The following is a 20,891-nucleotide window of genomic DNA, read 5'->3' on the forward strand; positions in this document are numbered from 1 at the left end:
GATTTCCCGCCACCTAAGCCACATAACAATACAATGGACATCCCATTAACACCTGTGATACATAATAATCCAGCATAAAAGAAAGAAAAAAATGAAGAGTAACAGACCAGAATGATATGGCAACCCCTTAGTACACCGGGCTCCTGTGTCCCCTATCGCTTGGAAACAATAATAATGATAATCAAAAACTCTTGACAGTAAATGGATCATGGCCCAAAAAGGAGGGGATCATACCAGAACTTCAAGATCTAGCAAGTTCTGGGCTTTTACAACTGCTGGAATGCACCAGAATATCCCATTGTCTGAGTTGGGCTGGAGTGGAAAAGTACACAACGAAAGGACCCTGTAATATTATCTCAGACCCTACAAATAGTAACCTTAACAAGACCCTTTGAGCTCTCCTGGATCACAGTGGGCTGTGACCAGCATCTACCCTGAGTTGGGATGCCACTCAGGCAGACAGCTTGAGGATTAAAGGCCAGGGTGAGTCAACCCTCTCGAGTCTCAATTATTGCCCGTTGAGGAATCATATAATCATAGAATCATTTAGGTTGGAAAAGACCCTTGGGATCATCGAGTCCAACCATCAGCTCCACTCTACAAAGTTCTCCCTTACACCATATCCCTTAACACTACATCTAAACGAGTCTTAAACACATTCGGGGATGGTGATTCCACCACCTCCCTGGGCAGCCTATTCCAGTGTCTGACTACTCTTTCTGTGAAGAATTTCTTCCTAATGTCCAGACTAAACCTACCCTGCTGCAGCTTGACGCCATTCCCTCTTGTTCTATCACTAATTACCTGTGAGAAGAGACCAGCACCAACCTCTCAACAATGTCCTTTCAAGTAGTTGTAGAGAGTGATGAGGTCTCCCCTCAGCCTCCTCTTCCTCAAACTAAACAGTCCCAGCTCCTTCAATCGCTCCTCATCAGATTTATTCTCCAGGCCCTTCACCAGCTTCATTGCCCTCCTCTGCCCTCGCTCCAGCACCTCGATATCTCTCTCGTATTGAGATGCCCAGAACTGGACACAGTACTCAAGGTGTGGCCTCACCAGTGCTGAGTACAGGGGGACAATCACCTCCCTCCTTCTGCTGGTCACACTAGTTCTAATACAAGCCAGGATGCCATTGGCCCTCTTGGCCACCTGGGCACACTGCTGGCTCATGTTCAGGCGCTTGTCAATTAGAACCCCCAGGTCCTTTTCTGCCAGGCAGCTCTCCAGCCACACTTGCCCAAGCCTGTAGTGATGCATGGGGTTGTTGTGGCCCAAGTGCAGGACCCGGCACTTGGCCTTGTTGAAGCTCATACCGTTAGCATTGGCCCATGGGTCCAATCTATCCAAGTCTCTCTGTAGAGCCTCCCTATCCTCATGTAGATCTACACTCCCGCTTAGCTTCCTGTCATCTGCAAACTTGCTGATGATACACTCTATGTCCTTATCAAGGTCATCAATAAAGATGTTGAACAGAAATGGTCCCAACACTGAGCCCTGTGGGACACCACTTGTGACTGGCCGCCAGCTGGATTTAACTCCATTGACCACCACTCTTTGGGACCGCCCATCCAGCCAGTGCTTGATCCAGCAGATCGTATGCTCTTCCAGGCCATGAGCCACCAGTTTTTCCATGAGAATTCTATGGGGGACTGTGTCAAATGCTTTTCGAAAGTCTAGGTAGACAATGTCCACAGCCTTTCCCTCATCCAATAATCGGGTCATCTTGTCATAGAAGGAGGTCAGGTTCATCAGGCAGGACCTACCTTTCCTAAACCCATGCTGACTAGGCCTGATCCCCTGGTTGTCCATTATATGAGTTGTAATGGCACTCAAGATGATCTGCTCCATGACCTCCCCTGCTACCGAGGTCAGACTGACAGGCCTATAGTTTCCCGGATCCTCCTTTCTGCCTTTTTTGTAGATGGGCGCTACATTTGCTACCCTCCAGTCCATTGGGACCTCCCCAGTTAGCCATGACTTCAGGTAGATCATGGAAAGTGGCTTGGCAAGCACGGCTGCCAACTCTTTCAGCACTCTTGGATGTAACCCATCCGGTCCCATAGACTTGTGCGCATCCAAGCGGCGTAGCAGGTCGTAGATCACTTCCTCTTTAATTGTGATGGCCTCGTGCAGCTTCCCCTCCCTGTCTCCCAGCTCTTGAGGCTGGGTGCCCAGGGAACAGCTCATTCCACTGCTAAAGACTGAGGCAAAGTAGGCATTGAGCACCTCAGCCTTTTCCTCATCCTTTGGGACTATGTTTCCCTCTGCATCCAGTAAGGGAGGGAGATTTTCCCTAATCCTCCCTTTGTTGTTAATGAATTTATAGAAACATTTTTTGTCATCCTTAACAGCTGTAGCTAGGTTGAGCTCTAGCTGCCCTTTGGCTCTCCTAATTTTCTCCCTGCAGAGCTTTGCTATATCCTTATAGTCTTCATGAGAACCTGCCCCCTCTTCCAAAGGTCATAGACTCTCCTTTTGTTCTTGAGGTCCAACCAAAGGTCCCTATTTAGCCAGGACGGTCTCCTTCCCCGCCTACTTGTTTTTTGGCACACAGGGACAGCCTCCTCCTGTGCCTTTAAGACTTCTCTCTTGAAGTATGTCCAGCCTTCCTGGGCTCCTATATCCTTCAGGGCAGCCTCCCAAGGCATTTTGTCAAGCAGTCTTCTGAACAGGTCAAAGTTTGCCCTCCCGAAGTCAAACATGGCAGTTTTACTAACCCCTCTCCTTGTTTCTCCAAGGATCAGAAATTTGATCATCTCATGATCACTGTGCCCTAGACGGCCACCAACCTTTACTTCCCCTACACGTTCTTCCCTGTTCACAAAAAGCAGGTCCAGGAGGGCACCTTCCCCGGTCAGCTCGCTTACCAGCTGTGTGAGGAAGTTATCCTCCACACATTCCAGGAACCTCCTGGATTGTTCCCTCTCAGCTGTGTTGTATTCCCAGCAGATAGCCAGGAGACTGAAGTCCCCCACAAGAACAACGGCAAGTGATCGCGAGATTTCCCCCAGCTGCTTATAGAAAGCTTCATCCGCCTCACTGCTTTCGTTGGGAGGTCTATAGCAGACTCCCACAGCGATATCAGCTTTTTTGGCCCTTAACCTAATCCAAACACTCTCCACCCCATCATCAGTATACTTGATTTCTGAGCTCTCATAGGATTCTCTAACATCCAGGGCCACTCCACCGCCTCTCCTTTCCTGTCTGTCCCTCCTGAAGAGCTTGTAGCCATCGATTGTGGCACTCCAGTCATGTGAGGCATCCCACCACGTTTCTGTGATCGCCACTATGTCATAGTTTCCCTGGTGCATCATGGCTTCAAGCTCCCCCTGTTTGTTGCGCATACTGCATGCATTGGTATAGATGCACTTCAGATGTGCTAATGACTCCAGCACCTTTTTGTGAGTGTGGGCCCCATTTCCCACCAGACCCCTCTCAGGTGCTTCCATGATTTCTAAGCGTCTATCCCTTCTCTCAAACGAAATGTCAGAGTGAGAGTCCTCACTAGCCCACCATCCTTCAAGCCCTGGCATGCCTCCCTTGGGTTTATTCCTGACAGGCCCAGTTGTCTCCCCTTCCCCCCTCATATCTAGTTTAAAGCCCTGTCAAGGAGCCTTGCTAACTCCTGCCCCAAAATTCTTTTCCCCTTCTGGGACAGGTGCGTTCCACCTGCCACCAGCAGGTCAGGTGACTCCTATAGCAGTCTGTGATCAAAAAACCCAAAGCCCTGCCGATAACACCAGTCCCGGAGCCACGAGTTGACCTGTTGCCTCTTCCTGTTAATTTCCTCATTCATGATTGCCACTGAGGGGATAGAGGAGAATACAACTGGTGTTCCTGACCCCTTAAGCCGTCGCCCCAAGGCTCTAAAATCTCTTTTAATCCATTTTGGGCTCCTCCTACCCACTTCATCACTACCCACCTGCGATACTAAGAGGGGGTAGTAGTCAGAGGAGTCTACTAGGGCCGGAAGTTTGCCTAACACATTCCTGACCCGTGCCCCAGGGAGGCAGCAGACTTCCCTGTGAAGTGGGTCTGGACGGCATATTGGCCCCTCCGCCCCCCTCAATAGAGAGTCACCCACCACAATGGGTGCACCACCGTCTGCTTTTCCTTTTGGAGCCAGTTGTGATGCTGGGTCCATGGCGACTTGGTCTTTCTGACGTTCCTGGCCTGGGTGTATCATCCTCCTCTCCAACAGCCAGTTCCTCCTGCAGGGCTTCATATCTGTTCTGCAAAGGTAACTGGGAAGGTGGGAGGGGATTCTCCTGCTTCCCCGAGCAGGGACCTGTTTCCATTCCCCCTCGTCTCTGTGATCCCCTCCTATTGCCTGGTGACGAGAGGGGAGGGGGTCCTCTGACTTGTGTGGGGCCTCACCCTGTTCCCTTTCTCTCAGGGAGCGGGTCCAGCAGTCACTCTCCCTCTCGCATTCTCTCATGCTCCTCAACCTTTCCACTTCTTCCTTCAGCTCAGCCACCAGAATGAGCAGATCATTTACCTGTTCACATCTTACACAGGTGTTGTCTCTGCTGCCCTCCATGGCGAGTGCCAGGCTCCAGCACTCTCTGCAGCCAGAGGCCTGGACGCCCATATGTTTGCGCGGGGCCTCTGTCTGGGTGCCCACAGTTTTTTTAACAGCAACCTTCGACCGGGTAGCAACCACGGCTGGATCTCTAGACACAAGTGACACCTTGTGACTCAAGGGTCAGTTGGGGTGAGCACTGGTTGCTCGCTCTGTGGGCAGGGACTAGTCCCTGCCCTCCCGGAGGCTGATATATTGTGAGTATCTACTCTAAACTCAAGAAGAGAGAAATTTTAATTGTAGGCTAGCCTCTCTTCCACCCACCTCTCTATCTATCTATGTGCTTCTGATATACACATTAGCTTCTAGGTGCGTGGATGTTCTTATATTTTACTGGATCCAAATACTTTCTGTCCATTTGTCTGTGCATGCATGGTCAAAAGCATCAACTGTCAAAAGCGGCACCTGTTGGCTCACTAGAGTTGCCTGCTGCAAAGGGACCTTTTGTCCTAGCGGTTAAAGACTCAGCAGTGTGTATGTGTGCATGACCCCTCGATTGATGTGTGTTAGTATGTTTATGTTCATACACATATGTATTGATTTAGGATACCTTACACTAAATTAGTGTGAATCTTGTAATTTTCGACTCAGTAATTAAATTGTTCAATTATTTTGTTAAATCACCTCACAAATCCTTAAATTGGTTAATGATTAAGCGCTGCTAAAATTCAACCTCTTGATTTGCCTCAATTAATAAATTTTGAATTGCTGCTGAATTATAATCAAGTCAAATACCATTCTTGTAATCCTCCTAAGGGGTCAGTCCATTCTTCCATTTACTGTAAACTTCCTTCTTCCACTTGAGCTTTTTCAGAAGCTCCCTGCTCAACCATGCAGGTCTCCTGTGTCCCTTGGCCAATTTCTTGCTCTATGGATGCACCGATCCTGAGCTTGGAGGAAGTGGTCTTTGAATACCAACCAGCTCTCTTGAGCCCCTTTGCCTTCCAGAGCCCTAGCCCACGGGATCTCTCCAAGCAGTTTCTTGAAGAGGTCAAAGTTAGCCCTCCTGAAATCCAAGGTTGTAATTTTACTTCTTGTTGTTTTGTGTGTGGTACCCATGATCCTGAACTCTATCATTTCATGATCACTACAACCTAGGGTGCCCCCAACCTTAATGTCCTCCACCAGTCCCTCTGTGTTTGTCAGTACCAGGTCCAGGAGTGCTCCTCGCCTTGTTGGCTCCTGTACCACCTGTGTCAAAAAGTTATCATCAATGCACTGGAGGAACCTCCTGGACTGTGCGTGCCTGGCTGTGTGGTCTTCCCAGCAGATATTGGGGTGATTGAAGTCCCCCATAAGAACCAAGGCCTGTGATTGTGAGGCTACCTTCAGCTGTCTGTAGAAAGCCTCATCAGCTTCCCCATCCTGATCAGGGGGCCTGTAATAAACACCCACAACAGTGTCCCTCATATTCGCCTGCCCCTTAATCCTTACCCATAAACTCTCAACCCTCTCTTCATCCACCCCCAGGGAGAGCTTAGTGCATTCCAGGTGCTCTCTCACATAACGTGCAATTCCACCATCATGCCTCGCTGGCCTGTCTTTCCTGAAGGGGACGTAGCCATCCATGACAACATTCCAGTCATGTGAGCTGTCCCACCACGTCTCAGTAACTGCAATGAGATCATGGCCCTGCAACCACACACAGATCTACAGCTCTTCTGCTTATTCCCCATGCTGCGTGCTTTGGTGTATAAGCATTTCAGAAAGGGAGTCTTGTGTCTAGTTTTGACCCTTGAGATGTGGTGTGCCTTCTGGATCTCAGAAATACTGGCACATTCCCCCATAAGTGCCGAGCAACTACGCCCTGGCACCTCACCAACAAGCCCAGTACCGTCCCCACCCCCCTTCAAATCTAGTTTAAAGCCCTCTCAATGAGCCCCGATAACTCTTGTCCTAGAACCCTTTTTCCCCTGCAAGACAAGGTATTCCCGCCTGTTACCAGCAGGCCTGGTGTTTTGTAGATCAGGCCATGATCAAAGAACCCAAAGTCTTGCTGGCAGCACCAGGCTTGAAGCCAGGCATAGATCTGCTGGCTCCTCCTATTTACCCCCTCGTCATTCCCCGCAACTGGGGGGATAGTGGAGAACACAACTTGCGCTCCTGATCCCTTGACCAGCCGTCTCAGGGTCTTGAAATCTTTCTTCATTGCCCTTGGACTTATTTTTACTACCTCATCGCTGCCTACCTGAAAGAGCAAAAGCAGGTAATATCCTGAGGGCCGTACCAGGGAAAGAAGCATCCTCTTCATGTCCTTGATCCGGGCCCCAGGGAGGCAGCAGACCTCCCTATGTACTGGGTCCGGCCTGCATATTGGGCCTTCTGCTCCCTTCAGTAGGGAGTCACCTATGACAAGGACACGTCTTTTCTTCTTTACCGCAGAGGTCTGACTAGACCTCGCTGACACCTCCAAGGTAGGTGAATTATCATGCTTGTCATCGTCCAGGTTCCTTTGCAGAGCACTGTACCTGTTACACAATGGCACCCGGGAAGATGGGGTAGTCGCTGGGCAGTCCCGAGTGCGGCGCCTGTTCCACCGGGCAGGAACTTCCTGCCATTGCCCCCTGTCCTCCAGGTCACCACCTGCAGTTGAGGTAAGAGAGGACAGGGAGTTCTCTGCTGCAGGGGTTCTGTCTGCCTGCTGGGTTTCTGTCATGGGATGCAGGATTATACTCCAAGTATCTATCTCCCTCTCCCATTCCCTGATGCTCCTCAAACTGCTTACCTCCTCCCTGAGCTCCGTCATTTATCGGAGGAGATCCTCTACCTGGGCACATCTCCCACAGGCATGCCCATCACTGCCATCCAACACTGGCGTGAGAGCAGGGCACACCCTACAGCCTGATGTCTGTGTGTCAGCATGTTCCCACAGGAGCTGTGTCTGAGAGCCTGCATCAGACCTGGTGGTTGCGGAGCTCATGGATGCCACGGTCTTCTTGCGAGTAGATACCATCGCTACCTGGCCGGGTTGTCGGTCTCTCAGCGCTCTCACGCGCAAACTGCCCCGCAAACTGCTGTGACCGCACTGGTGCGTCACGCCCTGTTTGGCCGCCCTCTTCGCCAGCCCAGGAAGTCCACCCTCCTCTGGTGCTCCCGGGGGGTTCCGCGGGTGATGCGCGGGCAGCGCCCACTCACCGCTCGTTTGCTCAGTGCTGCCGAAGGGCTGCTTTTAGGAGGGGGAGCGGTCCCAGCCCGCCTCGTGCAGACGTGCTGCCGGGGGCGCTGCCTCCGCCCTCGGCTCCTCGGCTGCCTCCGCCCCCCGGAAGGGCCGGGGACGGGCCCGCGGCGGCCGCTTCTCCGGGCTTGGAAAAGCCTGGAAAATGAGCCCCTTGACGGGCTTTTTTTGCCGCGATTCCCTTCCCCAGCGCGGAGTTAGCTGCACTGGAGCTGGTCTCCTCAGCGAGATAATCTTGCTCTTTGCAGTGTATCAGAATCAGGTGAAACAGACTGTAGAAGTGCTTGTTTTTCTCCATTGACTATAAAAGACATTCAGACTCCCAGACCAAGAATTCAGACACAGGTATATTATCTACTTTGACATCTAAACTTAGATGACTTTTACCTTACTACAACCGTGTAGGTATCTGCAAGGAGATGATAAACTGCAAGTCAACTTATAAGGGCCCTGAGTGCATGAATAGGCCTTAATGCCCCTGCCCAGACTCTCCTACAGCCTCCATACGCGTCCCCTGCCCCTAGGCCCAGGGTTTACATTCAGGATCACTTAAGCTGGGCTTCGTATTGATCCTGATCAAGAGACCATTCAGAAGTTAGTGATGCATGTAACAGTTCACCTGAGAAGGACCGGGCCTGTGCTGAACATCCAGCGTGGCCTTCAGGTGTGTGTTGTGCTGTGCACATCCCTTGGCTGCAGGATAAACTCAGCAGCTCATGGTAAGCGAGGGGCCTGCAGGCAACTTCCACTCCCTACCAGCGACACCACCACGTGCATGGCCTTTCCTGCATCTCAAAGTGAAGGAACAAGTTCTCATGTGAACATCCTTTAGGAACACAGTTGTTTTCTTGTGAGGGGACTATGTAATAGATCAAAGGACCAAAAGGGAGAGCTACATCCACGGACAGGATCCTCGCAGCATGCCACAGGAAAATCCATCCTCTTCTGCATGAATGCAAGGTTACCAGCATTGTAACAGACAGAAGATTTGCTCACTACCCATAATCGTTTTTATCGTGTCAAATAAAAACCGCTCTTTCATTTAGCCATTTATTGCTGAGCCTTTCTTACTGAGATCCAGAAGGAACCCTGCATTGTCTATCTCACCTCAATGCCCCTCCACATGCAGAAGAGATGATGACCATCTTCCACAGTCAGAAGGAAAGCAACGTACCCTTGAGGCTGTTAACTGACATGATGTTATTTCAGTTGGACATTAAGCTTTGAAACAGACCCCAGTTAAACTCAGTGAGAGTAAATCTGCATCCAGACTTGTCTCCAGGCCTGAATTTGACAGGCATCTACTGCAGCTTTTCAGGTAAATCAGTGGAGAATGACTCCCCCTGCTCCTCCTGACCCCTCCCCAGCCCCACTGATCAGAACTGGGCCCAGATGATGGACTTAGATTTTTCTCACTAGATATTAGTTATTTGAATCAATACAGAAAAATTCCACTTGTAGTGTTCTGGGGATTTTGACTGAAGCGCAGACAGAGACCAGAGCAACTTGCTCCAGAAAACTGGGGGTTATATTTGATTAAAAGTGGAATTGCTGACTGATATCTGCACTGCCAGTGTTAAGATACCTCATTCAGTATGAATCTCTTTCACGTGGCCTTGGGACTGTCTTTTCTCACTCTTCTCTGTAGTCATTGGCATTAGAGGGACCTCTGCATTGTAGTCATCTTCTGTGAACAGCAGAGAGCAAGTGATTTTGTGGGGAAGAATCACTTAATGCGATGTAGGTGTCTTCTGGATGGTAAGGTAATTGGCTGCTTAAAAGTTTAACTAAACGGAAGCATAGTATGATTCACCCAAATAAAGACAGAAATTATTATCCCTAGAGGACAATTTTTGTACAATCTGAAGGGTCCGTCTGAGATGGCTTGATGAGTTCTCCCACAGAGGGGCCTGTCCCTCACCATTACTTAGAGAGCTTAAAGCCAGAGTTAGACATGTGAGAAACACTCCTTATCCAATAACAACGGCTCAGGCAGTGAACGATACGAAGCACATTTTATTTGAACATTCTTGCAAGAGCGGGTGACCTAGCAAGTAGGCACACTTTCAGTTCTTGAAACACATCTTTTTATTTCCTAATCCCAGCTGAATTTTTCCCTCCCCTGTTTCCCATTGGTTGGGTACTCCAGGGTTCACAGTCTGTCCAAGGCGCCTAAAATTCCTCCCGGGTGTCCTGCCTCTGTTTACTTCTCTTTGTGCTACACCCAAAGGGATTATCTGACTAGTTTCTTTCTTTCCTTTTTGGTAAAAGATTGCTCAATGTCATTAGCCCTGGTTAAATGTTTGACTACCCTTCTAGACACTAATCCAGTATGAATCAGTTTGTCGTTTTGTCTGTGTGGTAAGAGATGTTCTACAAGCCTTTGCTGGAGCCTCTTTGTCTTAGTCATTCCCTTATCGTGTCGCCTCTGATGGAAACGGCTTTTCTCCTCTGCAAAAGCAATACCTGCCTTTCTTACAGACACAAGCCCAGCCCAAACCACTACAACAGGAGAACCACAGAGAGGGTTTTGTCTTACCTAAACAGTAAGGAAAAAATAACTGACTCCTAAAATTGCAAGCAATGAATACCCAACTGACTATATTGCACTGGGAAAAAAAACACATTGAAAAACTCAAGGACTGTGATGTGGCTTTTCAAAAAATATTAACCACAGCCTTCTCCTAATGGCAGGTGAGCTACCTTATTTTACTTTAGTCTTCTTTCTCTTCTTCCATATATTGTTGTTTTTTCCTGCTACCTACACAGGGCTTCTCTTTAAGGGAGACTCATCTATCTATGAAGTAAGTGGATTATTGGAATAGAAAATAAATTCTAAGAGATGTTTTATTCTTGAAAAGAACCACTCCTCCTGAAGAGTGCCTGGGACAAAGGTACTTTCCTGAAGAGTAATCCACATTCTTTAGTACTTCTGTGCGATACTATGGAGTGTATGCGGGATTCTCTGTGTTCAGTAGGTGATTATTTTCTAGCATGAACCCCATCCACATAAAGATAGCAAGAGGGACTCATTGTCAAAAAACCCACCCTATTAAAAAACTAATTATTTCTGGATTTTAAGGATTGGCAGCAGGTATTAGGGTAGCAGATCTCAGCTGGATAATGGAAGAAAAGTCCACTTCAAAGACTGGGGCAGTAGAGTGTAATCCTCATCCTAAAACGCAGGAGGAGTAAAATATTCTGCCATCATAAAGAAGACATATCTTCCTTTCCATTGACTAGGAGTGAAGTACACTCATTTGGAAAAGTTGTTCTTAGTTATCAAAAGCTATGTGAATGGAACCTTCCCTCCTACCTCTAAACAATCTTTAGCACTGAAAATACCTAAACACAGCAGTAAAATATCACTTCCTCTTCTGGGATCTTGTACTATTACAAAGTAATACATATAAATATTTAATTTACTATTTTGCATTTCTCTAGATTAACTAGAAAACGGATATATAATAATTTCTCCAGTTAAAAAAACCCAACCACCTGAGGGACATGACCAGCAGAAACCACACAGTGGTGGCCTATTTCCAATTTTTACCTTTCTCCAGCATTCCAGGGATCCAAGGCTCTCTCTTTTGTCTGGTATTACTCATGTACCTCAGTGCTTTGGTGGGAAACATCCTCATCATTGTGATCACTAGGGTAGATGCTGCCCTTCACTCCCCCATGTATTTTTTCCTCAAGAACTTGTCCTTCCTAGAGATTGGCTACACTACATCCACAATCCCCCAGATGCTTGTGAACTTCCTCACAAAAAGGAAGGGCATATCCTTTCTGGGCTGTGCCACGCAGATGTATGCCTTCTCCCTCTTAGGGATCACAGAATGTTGTCTGCTGGCTGCCATGGCCTATGATCGCTACATGGCCATATGCCATCCCCTGCGCTACACAACCGTGATGAGCTGGAACATGTGCTTCCTGCTCTCAGCTGTATCTTGGCTTACTGGGGTCTTGCTGGCCTTAGGGCAGACAACTTTCATCTTTACCCTTCCATATTGTGGGCCCAACAGGATCAATCACTTCTTCTGTGACCTGCTGCCTCTGCTGAAGTTGGCTTGCGTGGACACCTTCAAGAATGAAATTGCCATCTACATAATAGCTGTCCTCTTCATCACGGTCCCCTTCTTACTCATAGTTACATCATACGTCCAGATACTCCACACCATCTTCAAGATGCCATCAGCTGGGGGCAAGAGAAAAACGTTCTCTACCTGCTGTTCTCATCTGGTCGTAGTTACTCTGTTTTATGGATCTGGTATTGCGACCTACCTGAGACCCAAAGTTTTTTATTCAAGCAGCAGTAACAAAAACTGCCTTCTCTCTCTTACACACTGATGTCTCCAATGATGAACCCCTTGATTTACAGCTTGAGGAATAAAGAGGTGAAACAAGCCTTGAAAAAACTGAGACCCAAAAATATAAATACATGACATGTTTATGAATTATATTAAATTAAATCTAGCTGTAGCTTTGCTATTGTGTGCATTACTGCAAGGACAATATGACTTGCCATCACTTACCAAAAATCCATATCTACCCTGTAGTTCTGAATCAATCCTCCAGATGTTGTTGTTGTTATTGTTTTTGGTTGGTTGGTTTCTTTGTTTGTTTGGGGTTTTTTAAGAATTATTTTTCAGATTATTTTCCATGTCATTTAACGGTAGATTTGGCATACAGATGAAGTGAATTGCATGCTAGTGTATCCTCTATGTCCTGTCCATCCATACAGAAATAGTTCTGCACTTCACAGATATGTTTACCTGTGAAAACTCACAATATTCTCTGCATATTGTGAAAACAGTTCTGTGGAGCTTATCTAAAAATAATTACACGGTGACAAGGGAAAGAAATTATCAGAGAAGAGGACAACGTACCTAATGAGAAGCACTCCACAAATACCTAAGAGCTCAGCCTTCTGTTGAGTTCTGATGAAGATATTCCCCAGATGAGCTCTTCAGCTCTATTCTGTGAAGAAAGTTTATTTGAAGGGGTAATGATTCACTTCAGATATCTTGAACGTACAGAACTGTGGCTGGGCTGGTAACCCTGTTCTCTACTGGTATAGAATGGAGTGAAATGGATGAAGTAAAAACACAGCTTATGTGTTCTAAAGAGTTTTCTGCCGTAGTAAGACAAACTGACACTTGGACATCTCCATTGCTGAATATTGTTTGTGTGTGAAGTCAAAACAATAAGCTTATGTAAACATACCTATGTCTTAGGCTTTGGAGTTGAGACCAGATGAAAACAATGTCCCTTTTTGTGCAAATAAAAGATTAATTGTGGAATGAAAGAAGCTACTTGAGTGCCAAGGAAATGGATGGTCATAGAGAAGTTGGTTTGAGACCTGTCATTTTAAAAGGAAGGTTAAAGCTTCATTTATTTTTACTTTTTTACTCTGGTTGTCGTACGTACCCATCTGGAGGATTCGTCAATTTACCTCTTCACTCTTCTCATTTTCTTTGCTAAGATAAGATAGTGGATGTGAAATTAGTCATTAAGATGGGAGAAGCATAGGAGGGCTTTTTGCACCAGGAATTGCTAGATTATTGTGATCCCAATAAGACAGACAGACAGACTATGTCAAGTGTCATTTAAAAAGCTGTTTATTAGAGTTAACTCTATAGAGGAGAAGACAGTATAGATAAAGCTGCATCACTTCAGATACTGTGAACCCCAAACTATGAAGCATCAAATGGAGCGCTGATTAACACGCAGCATGCCTGTTAATGGAAGGGTTACTCTGTTTTGGTCATTTGAGTTAGTATAGGATTTTTAAAAAGAAAACAATTATATTGATAATTTCTACTGTCAAACAGAAAGGGCGTTCACATGAGAACTTCTTGCTGCAAGGTTAGATAAAGGCAAGGCCATGCAAGTGGTGTAATGACCAGTACCAAGTGGGAGCTGCCAGCACGCTCCTCTGCTACAATATGCTTCTGAGTTTATACTGCAGGCAGAGGATTTGTGCTGCACAACAAAGACAAAGCTGTACGTGCAGGACAGCGTAGACCTGGGCGTCCTCAGGGTAGATGTTACGTGGATCATGAGGTCCTCAATGTGCAATGGTCTTACATTGTGCTTTCCCATCTGCAGATTCAACCAGTAGCAAAGCTGAGCACCTACCCCAGAGACAAACACAAAGGGACACACAGACACACATGGACATACACACAAGTTTATAGACATGCACGGACAGATCCAGAGACACATACACATGGTAGACACTGATATGGCCAGTCACACAGACTGCCATAGCCATGGCTCTGCTGTCAAAAGCAGCTGCATACAGGACCTACATCACAAACAAGCACAGGCAGCGACGTCTGTGCTTCCTCTAGGGCTGTCAGAGACTGGAGATCACTGGTGCAGACACGCACATGACACTCTATAGGATCTCCAGGCCAAAACGACGGTGGTGTGTTGACCTTGGCTGGAAGGCAGGTGCCCACCAAGCTGCTCTCTCCCTCCGCCTCCTCAGCTGGACAGGGGAATAAAATTATGACAAAAGGCTTGTGGGTTGAGATAAGGACAAGGAGAGATCACTTAGAAATTGCCATCATGGGTAAACCAGACTCGACTCAGGGAAATTAATTTCATTTAGTACCAATGAAACCAGACTAGGATAATGGGAAAAAACCCCGAATCTTAAAACACCTTCCCTCCATCTCTCCCTTCTTCCTGGGCTCGACTTCACTCCCCATTTTCATAGAATCATAGAATCTTCATGGTTGGAAAGGACCTTTGAGATCATCGAGTCTAACCATACACACACACAAAAAAAAACCCCAAAAAACAAAAAAACCAAACACAAAACCAAAAACAAACCCCAGCAACCTACAATCTCTGCTCCTCAGAGCATGCCCTGAAGTGCCACATCTAGACGTTTCTTAAATACCGCTAGGGATGGTGACTCAGCCACCTCCCTGGGCAGGCTGTTCCAGTGCCTGACCACTCTTTCAGTAAAGTAATTCCTCCTAATATCTAATCTAAACCTCCCCTGCCACAACTTCAGACCATTTCCTTCAGAGACCTCTCCTCTGGGAGAAGAGGCCAACACCCACCTCTCTACAACCTCCTTTCAGGTAGTTGTAGAGGGCAGTGAGGTCTCCCCTCAGCCTCCTCTTCTCCAAGCTAAACATGCCCAGCTCCCTCAGCCTCTCCTCATATGCCCTGGTCTCCAGACCCCTCACCAGCCTGGTAGCTCTCCTCTGGACACGCTCCAGCACCTCAATGTCCCTCTTGTACAGAGGGGCCCAGAACTGAACACAGCACTCGAGGTGAGGCCTCACCAGTGCCGAGTACAGAGGCACCATCACTTCCCTGCTCCTGCTGGCCACGCTATTCCTGATACAAGCCAGAATGCTGTTGGCCCTCTTGGCCACCTGGGCACACTGCTGGCTCATGTTAAGCTGGCTGTCCACTAGCACCCCCAGGTCCTTTTCTGCTGGGCAGCTTTCCAGCCACTCTTCCCAAAGCCTGCAGCGTTGCTTGCAGTTGTTGCGACCAAAATGCAAGACCCGGCACTTGGCCTTATTAAACCTCATACAGTTGGTCTTGGCCCATCGATCCAGCCTGTCCAAGTCCCTCTGTAGAGCCTTCCCACCCTCAAGCAGATCAACACTCCCACCGAGCTTGGTGTCATCTGCAAACTTACTGAGGGTGCACTCAATCCCCTCATCCATATCATTGATAAAGATATTAAACAAAATTGGCCCCAAAACTGAGCCCTGAGGGACACCAATGGTGACGGGCTGCCAAGAGGATTTCACCCCATTAATCACAACTCTCTGGGCACGTCCATCCATCCAGTTTTTAACCCAGCGAAGAGTACACTTGTCTATGCCATGATTCGCCAGCTTCTCCAGGAGAATGCTGTGGGGGACGGTGTCGAAGGCCTTACCAAAGTCCAGATAGACAACATCCACAGCCTTCCCCGCATCCAGAAGGCGGGTCACATGGTCATAGAAAGAGATCAGGTCAGTTAAGCAGGACCTCCCATTCCTAAACCCATGCTGGCTGGCCCTGATCCCTTGGGTGCCCTGCACTTGCCGTGAGAGCTCACTCAAGATGATCCTTTCCATGATCTTTCCTGGTACCGAGGTCAGGCTGACAGGCCTGTAGTTCCCTGGATCCTCCTTCTGACCCTTCTTGTAGATGGGCATCACATTAGCCACCCTCCAGTCTGGTACCTCCCCTGCTGACCAAGACTGTTGATGAACGATGGAGAGAGGCTTGGTGAGCTCTCCCGCCAGCTCCCTGAGTACTCTTGGGTGAATCCCATCCGGTCCCATAGAGCTCTCTACCTCCTCCCCCAAGCAGGACAGGGGGACAGAGAATGGGGGTTGTGGTCAGTTCATAACATGTTGTTTCCGCCGCTCCTTCCTCCTCACACTCTTCCCCTGCTCCAGCGTCTGGTCCCTCGCATGGGGGACAGTCCTCCACAAACTTCTCCAGCCTGAGTCCTTCCCATGGGCTGCAGTTCTTCATAATAAACTGCTCCAGCATAGAATCATAGAATCATAGATCTATGGTTCTTTCAATGGAGTGCAGTCCTTCAGGAACAGACTGCTCCAGCGTGGGTGCCCCACAAGTTCAAAAGTCCTGTCAGCAAACCTGCTCCAACATTGGCTTCTCTCCATGGGGTGACAGGTCCTACCAGGAGCCTATTCCACTGTGGGCTTCCCATGGAGTCACAGCCTCCTTCAGGCACATCCACCTGCTCTGGTGGGGGGTCCTCCATGGGCTGCAGGTGCATGTCTGCTCCACTGTGGACCTCCATGGGCTGCAGAGGGACAACCTGCCTCACCATGGTCTTCACCGTGACCTGCAGGGGAGTCTGTGCTTTGGTACCTGAAGCACATTCTCCCTTCCTTCTTCACTGACCTTGGTGTCTGACAAGTTGCTTCTCTCACATATTCTCACCCGTCTCTTCAGCTGCTGTTGTGCAAGCAGGTTCTTCCCCTTCTATCACTGTCACTGATTGGGTTCATCTTGGAGCTGGCTGGCACTGACTCTACTGGACATGGGGGAAGCTTCTTGCAGCTTCTCACAGAAGCCACCCTTGTAGCCCTCCCACGACCAAAACATTGCCACACAAACCCAATACGTTCCACCCCTAACCTCTGTGAATCACATACTTAAGAATTATCATTAAAAAACACATTCATCACACAATCTTCACAAACTTCACTTACATCAACAAAAAGAATTCCCCACACCAAATTCAAAATAATGTAATCACAAAACTGACAGAAGTGGACAATTTACACACAATCCACCCCTCGTCCCTTCACCACAATTACAGCAACCAAAATTCTCCACAATCATTCCACTGTGCTCTCTAGCTGTGTTCAGCCCATGTTTTGACAATTACCTCTCCCAATTACTATCCTTATCTCAACTTCCCCATGCCCCACATTGTGCTTTGATTGGTAGCTAGAAAGGTGTTGATAATACACCACTGGCTTGGCTACTGATGAACAGTGCTTGCACAGTATCAAGGCTGTCTCTCCAACAGTGCTCTCCCTCATCCCCAAAGACCAGTAGGCGGGGGGGATGGAGAGAGGACATGGCCAGGACAGCTGACCCAAACTGACCAAAGGGATATTCCAAACCATATGACATCTGCTCAGCGACAAAAGCTGAGGAAGGGGGACGAGGGGGCGCATTTGTTACTATGACATTTGTCTTCCAGAGCAACCACTATGTGTACTGAAGCCCTACTTCCTAGGAATTGGCTGGACATCACCTGCTGATGGAAAGTAGAGAATAAATCTTTTCTTTTCCTTTGCTTTTGTGCATGGCCTTTGCTTTTTCTGTATTAAACTGCCTTTATATTGACCCACGAGTTCTTTTCCATTCTATTTTCTCCGCTCCTGACCTGCTGCAGAGGGGAAGTGGTAGAGCAGCTTGGTGGGCACCTGGCATCTAGCAATGGTCAACCCACTACACAATCACACACACATTTGCAGATCCCCCAAGCACTGGCACAGCCCCTATATCCACCTGGCACCCTAGACCACATTCCAGCTGTCTGACCCACCTCATGGGTCCCCTGCTCACTGTCTGGTCCAGCTTGATGCACCAAACTTGCAGCTCTCGCACACTTGTCCTGCAGGCACGTCACACCTTCAGGACTCCTGCAGGTACGAGCATGGACCCTCCACCTGCCTGATATCCCTGCCTGGACCTGGCACTTACTACTTGCCGGCTGGTCCAGATTGAGGTTTACTGGTGAATACACATGCCCACACCATGCACACCTGGTTTCAGGAAGGTACAAACACTCACACACACACACCCCAGCAGCCAAAACCAAGTCCATAGGTTGTGACCTGCAGTCCTGCTCCTTTCACTAACACCAAGCCCCTCTCACACCTCACTCACACCAGCCTGCCCCAGTAGCTGGTTTTGGGGACACACACCACTCCTGACACAAAGGCTGGAGACTGAGACCCTGGTGGCTCCGGTAGCTGGCCCTGGGACCCAATGGCTCCAGTTGCTGGCATCACAGCCCACAGGGTGACCACACCCCCCAGTCTGACTCCAGCTGGCACCTAGTCCACTCACACTGGTCCCCCCAGTAGCTGGAACTTCGCAATCAGGCGCAGGGCTCAGCCAACCACTGAATGGCCCTGGTTTACACTCAACCGACCCTTTTTATAACCCTTTTTGTTTGCACCTTATTTGTTCCTCCCCGCTCCTCTTCCCCTGCACATTGCTTCGTCAGCTGGCACAGTCCCATTGACCCCATCCAACATCCTGGACCCTTAGGTTTGTATCAGTACCAGTTGCAAAGTCTCCATTGCCTGTAGTTTCTTGATAGGTTGTCAATTAGAGTGTCTGACAACGGGCTTTTGTCTTTGTTAAAGGTCATTTGTCAGGTTTTATGACTCTGTGTTTGTTTCCCTCTCTTTTATTAACATTGTAATTTGGCAAGGTCCTTAATCAGATAATCTGACTGAAAAATAAACATTTTCATGCTCCACACTGTCGTGGTTTAGCCTCAGACGGCAACAAAGAACCACGTGCCGCTTGCTCGCGCCTTCCTAATACAGGAAGAATCGGAAGGAAAAAGGCAAGACTCTTGGGTTGAGACAAAGGCAGTTGAACAGAACAGCAAAGGGAACAGGCAAACAACAACAACAACACGGATAGAGGAATATACGAACACGATTACGGAACCGCCGCTCCCCGCCGCTCACCGACCGGACCCGGGACGCCCACCCCGCTCCAAGCAGCGACTTCCTGCCCCCTCCCCTGGCAGCTCAGGGTGGGCATGGCTCACATGGCATGGAATACCAGGAAAAATTAACCCTATCCCTGCCGGAACCAGGACACACACATACTTACCAATCAGTGCGACTGCACATATTTATTCTCATCATGACCTCTTTTATCACGTGTTGGTCAGGTTTGTCTCTGTATGTTTGTGTTTATGACTGCTTTGACCAGTCATAACAGACACTAGCCTTCCACATATCCTTATGGAGGGCACCTCAGAAAATGAAAAACTGAATGAAGCGTTGGATGAGGTGTGTCTGTGTCGCGGATGGAGTGATGCACTTCATTGGTAAGGGAGAAGCAGCAATATATTTTTTGATATAAAATAACGATTGAACAAAGTTTGATAATAAATGCAACAATGGTTTAATAAGATTTAATGGCAAGGTACACTTGGTTATTTACTTCATAGAGGACAGTGTTAGACAAAACTGTTAGGTATGCCCTCCCGTTGAGTCATGAGGTTCAAAAAGGGCCCCCTTGCTTTCTAAACTCCTACTCAGAGAGGAGTCTAGATGCAGCTGGATCCAACCCTAGTCTCAGATTTAGTCAACAATTTACATCTAGAGGATTATATATGCACAATCAATCCTTTATATCACTTAGCTAAGATTTCAAAGTTTAGCATGCTGTTATTATAAGTGTTCTATGATTAATCACTTACAGTGAATCTGTTGCATCATGGAAACTCTCGGCCTCAAGGAGTAACCTTGAGAGGTGTCCCTACTGAAGCGGAGATCCTGGCATGCTGCCTGATGCCATGCAGGAGAGCCCAAAGGGCTCTTGGGCTGTTCACTATTTATGGGGGTAAGATGATTGACTCATAGTCATATTTGCATACCTACTGTAGAAGTTAGTTTCTTCCAAATTTGGCTTGAGTCAGACATTGACCAGAACTGTGCTTAGGTGGGCACATTGCCATAAATTGGCCCTTTGCTGTTGTGTTGTTATTTGTCTCCTCAAAATCCTCTTTGCCCAGACACATCCATCACAACTGCCATTGATGGTTATTGCTTAAGCAAGGTTACCGGAAAATGTCAGGTCAGTTGGGGATGAGGTGGGGGAGGTACACAGTCATAAGTCTGCAATAAATGAGAGAGGCAAAAGAGATCCAAGAAACACTGAACAATGACATTTTTTGTCTTTTTTCTCTGCCTCATATAATTTTTTTCAAGTTTTTCAGAATTTAAAGGTTTTATATCTCTTATTTTTTTCATTTTTTATTAAACATTTTAAGCTTCTTTTTAAGCAGACATAGAGAAATGAGAAAGCAGTGTCATTTTGGCTGAACATCTAGAGGCATATTTATTCTGTGCTCTGAAACTGTCCTTCAAAATACAGCTATTGGCATGGTAAAACCTATGCTTGCTACTGGAGTGACATACTTCCTGTCTAGATTTTCCCTCCACAGACAGAAAACTAAATAAAATAGATTTGAAAAACTAACATAAGTTTAAGTGTTATTATTCAGTTAGCAATAGATGCATATAACTTCTCTTCACTGGGAACTAGATCTGTGAACCAGAAGCGTGCTTGAGAAGTGAAGGTGGCCTCTTTGATGTGCAGCTAGAAGCTGGAGACATTCTGAAATACCATCAATAAGTGCAAAACAAGGAGCTGCAACAACAACTTATGAACTTATGATTATGAAGGTGAAAAATAGCCTCGAAAAAGGGGAAAACATCCTAAGAAAGTTAGAATCAGTAACTACCATTGGCTGTTCTAACTGCAAGAACTGGAAAAGAGTCTGGAAAAATAAAATCTACTCTGAGAGAGTAGAAGTTATGATCATTTATTTGCTGTTCCAGGTGCAAAATAGAAATTTACAGCATC

At 47.5% G+C, this 20,891-nt stretch overlaps 1 protein-coding gene across 1 annotated transcript; it reads left to right on the forward strand.

The window, feature by feature from the left end:
- Positions 1-11,363: 11,363 nt before the first annotated feature.
- On the forward strand, positions 11,364-12,107 carry LOC134524385 (olfactory receptor 10A4-like). Its single transcript, XM_063354392.1, has one exon. It carries the CDS (start codon positions 11,364-11,366, stop codon positions 12,105-12,107), a length of 744 nt encoding a protein of 247 aa, XP_063210462.1.
- Positions 12,108-20,891: the final 8,784 nt, after the last annotated feature.

This window comes from Chroicocephalus ridibundus, chromosome 17, assembly GCF_963924245.1.
Source record: "Chroicocephalus ridibundus chromosome 17, bChrRid1.1, whole genome shotgun sequence".
Lineage (NCBI taxonomy): Eukaryota > Metazoa > Chordata > Aves > Charadriiformes > Laridae > Chroicocephalus > Chroicocephalus ridibundus.

Bases quoted from the DNA above. Each gene is read 5' to 3' on its own strand.
- LOC134524385 (XM_063354392.1), top strand. From the start codon at position 11,364: ATGTACCTCAGTGCTTTGGTGGGAAACATCCTCATCATTGTGATCACT.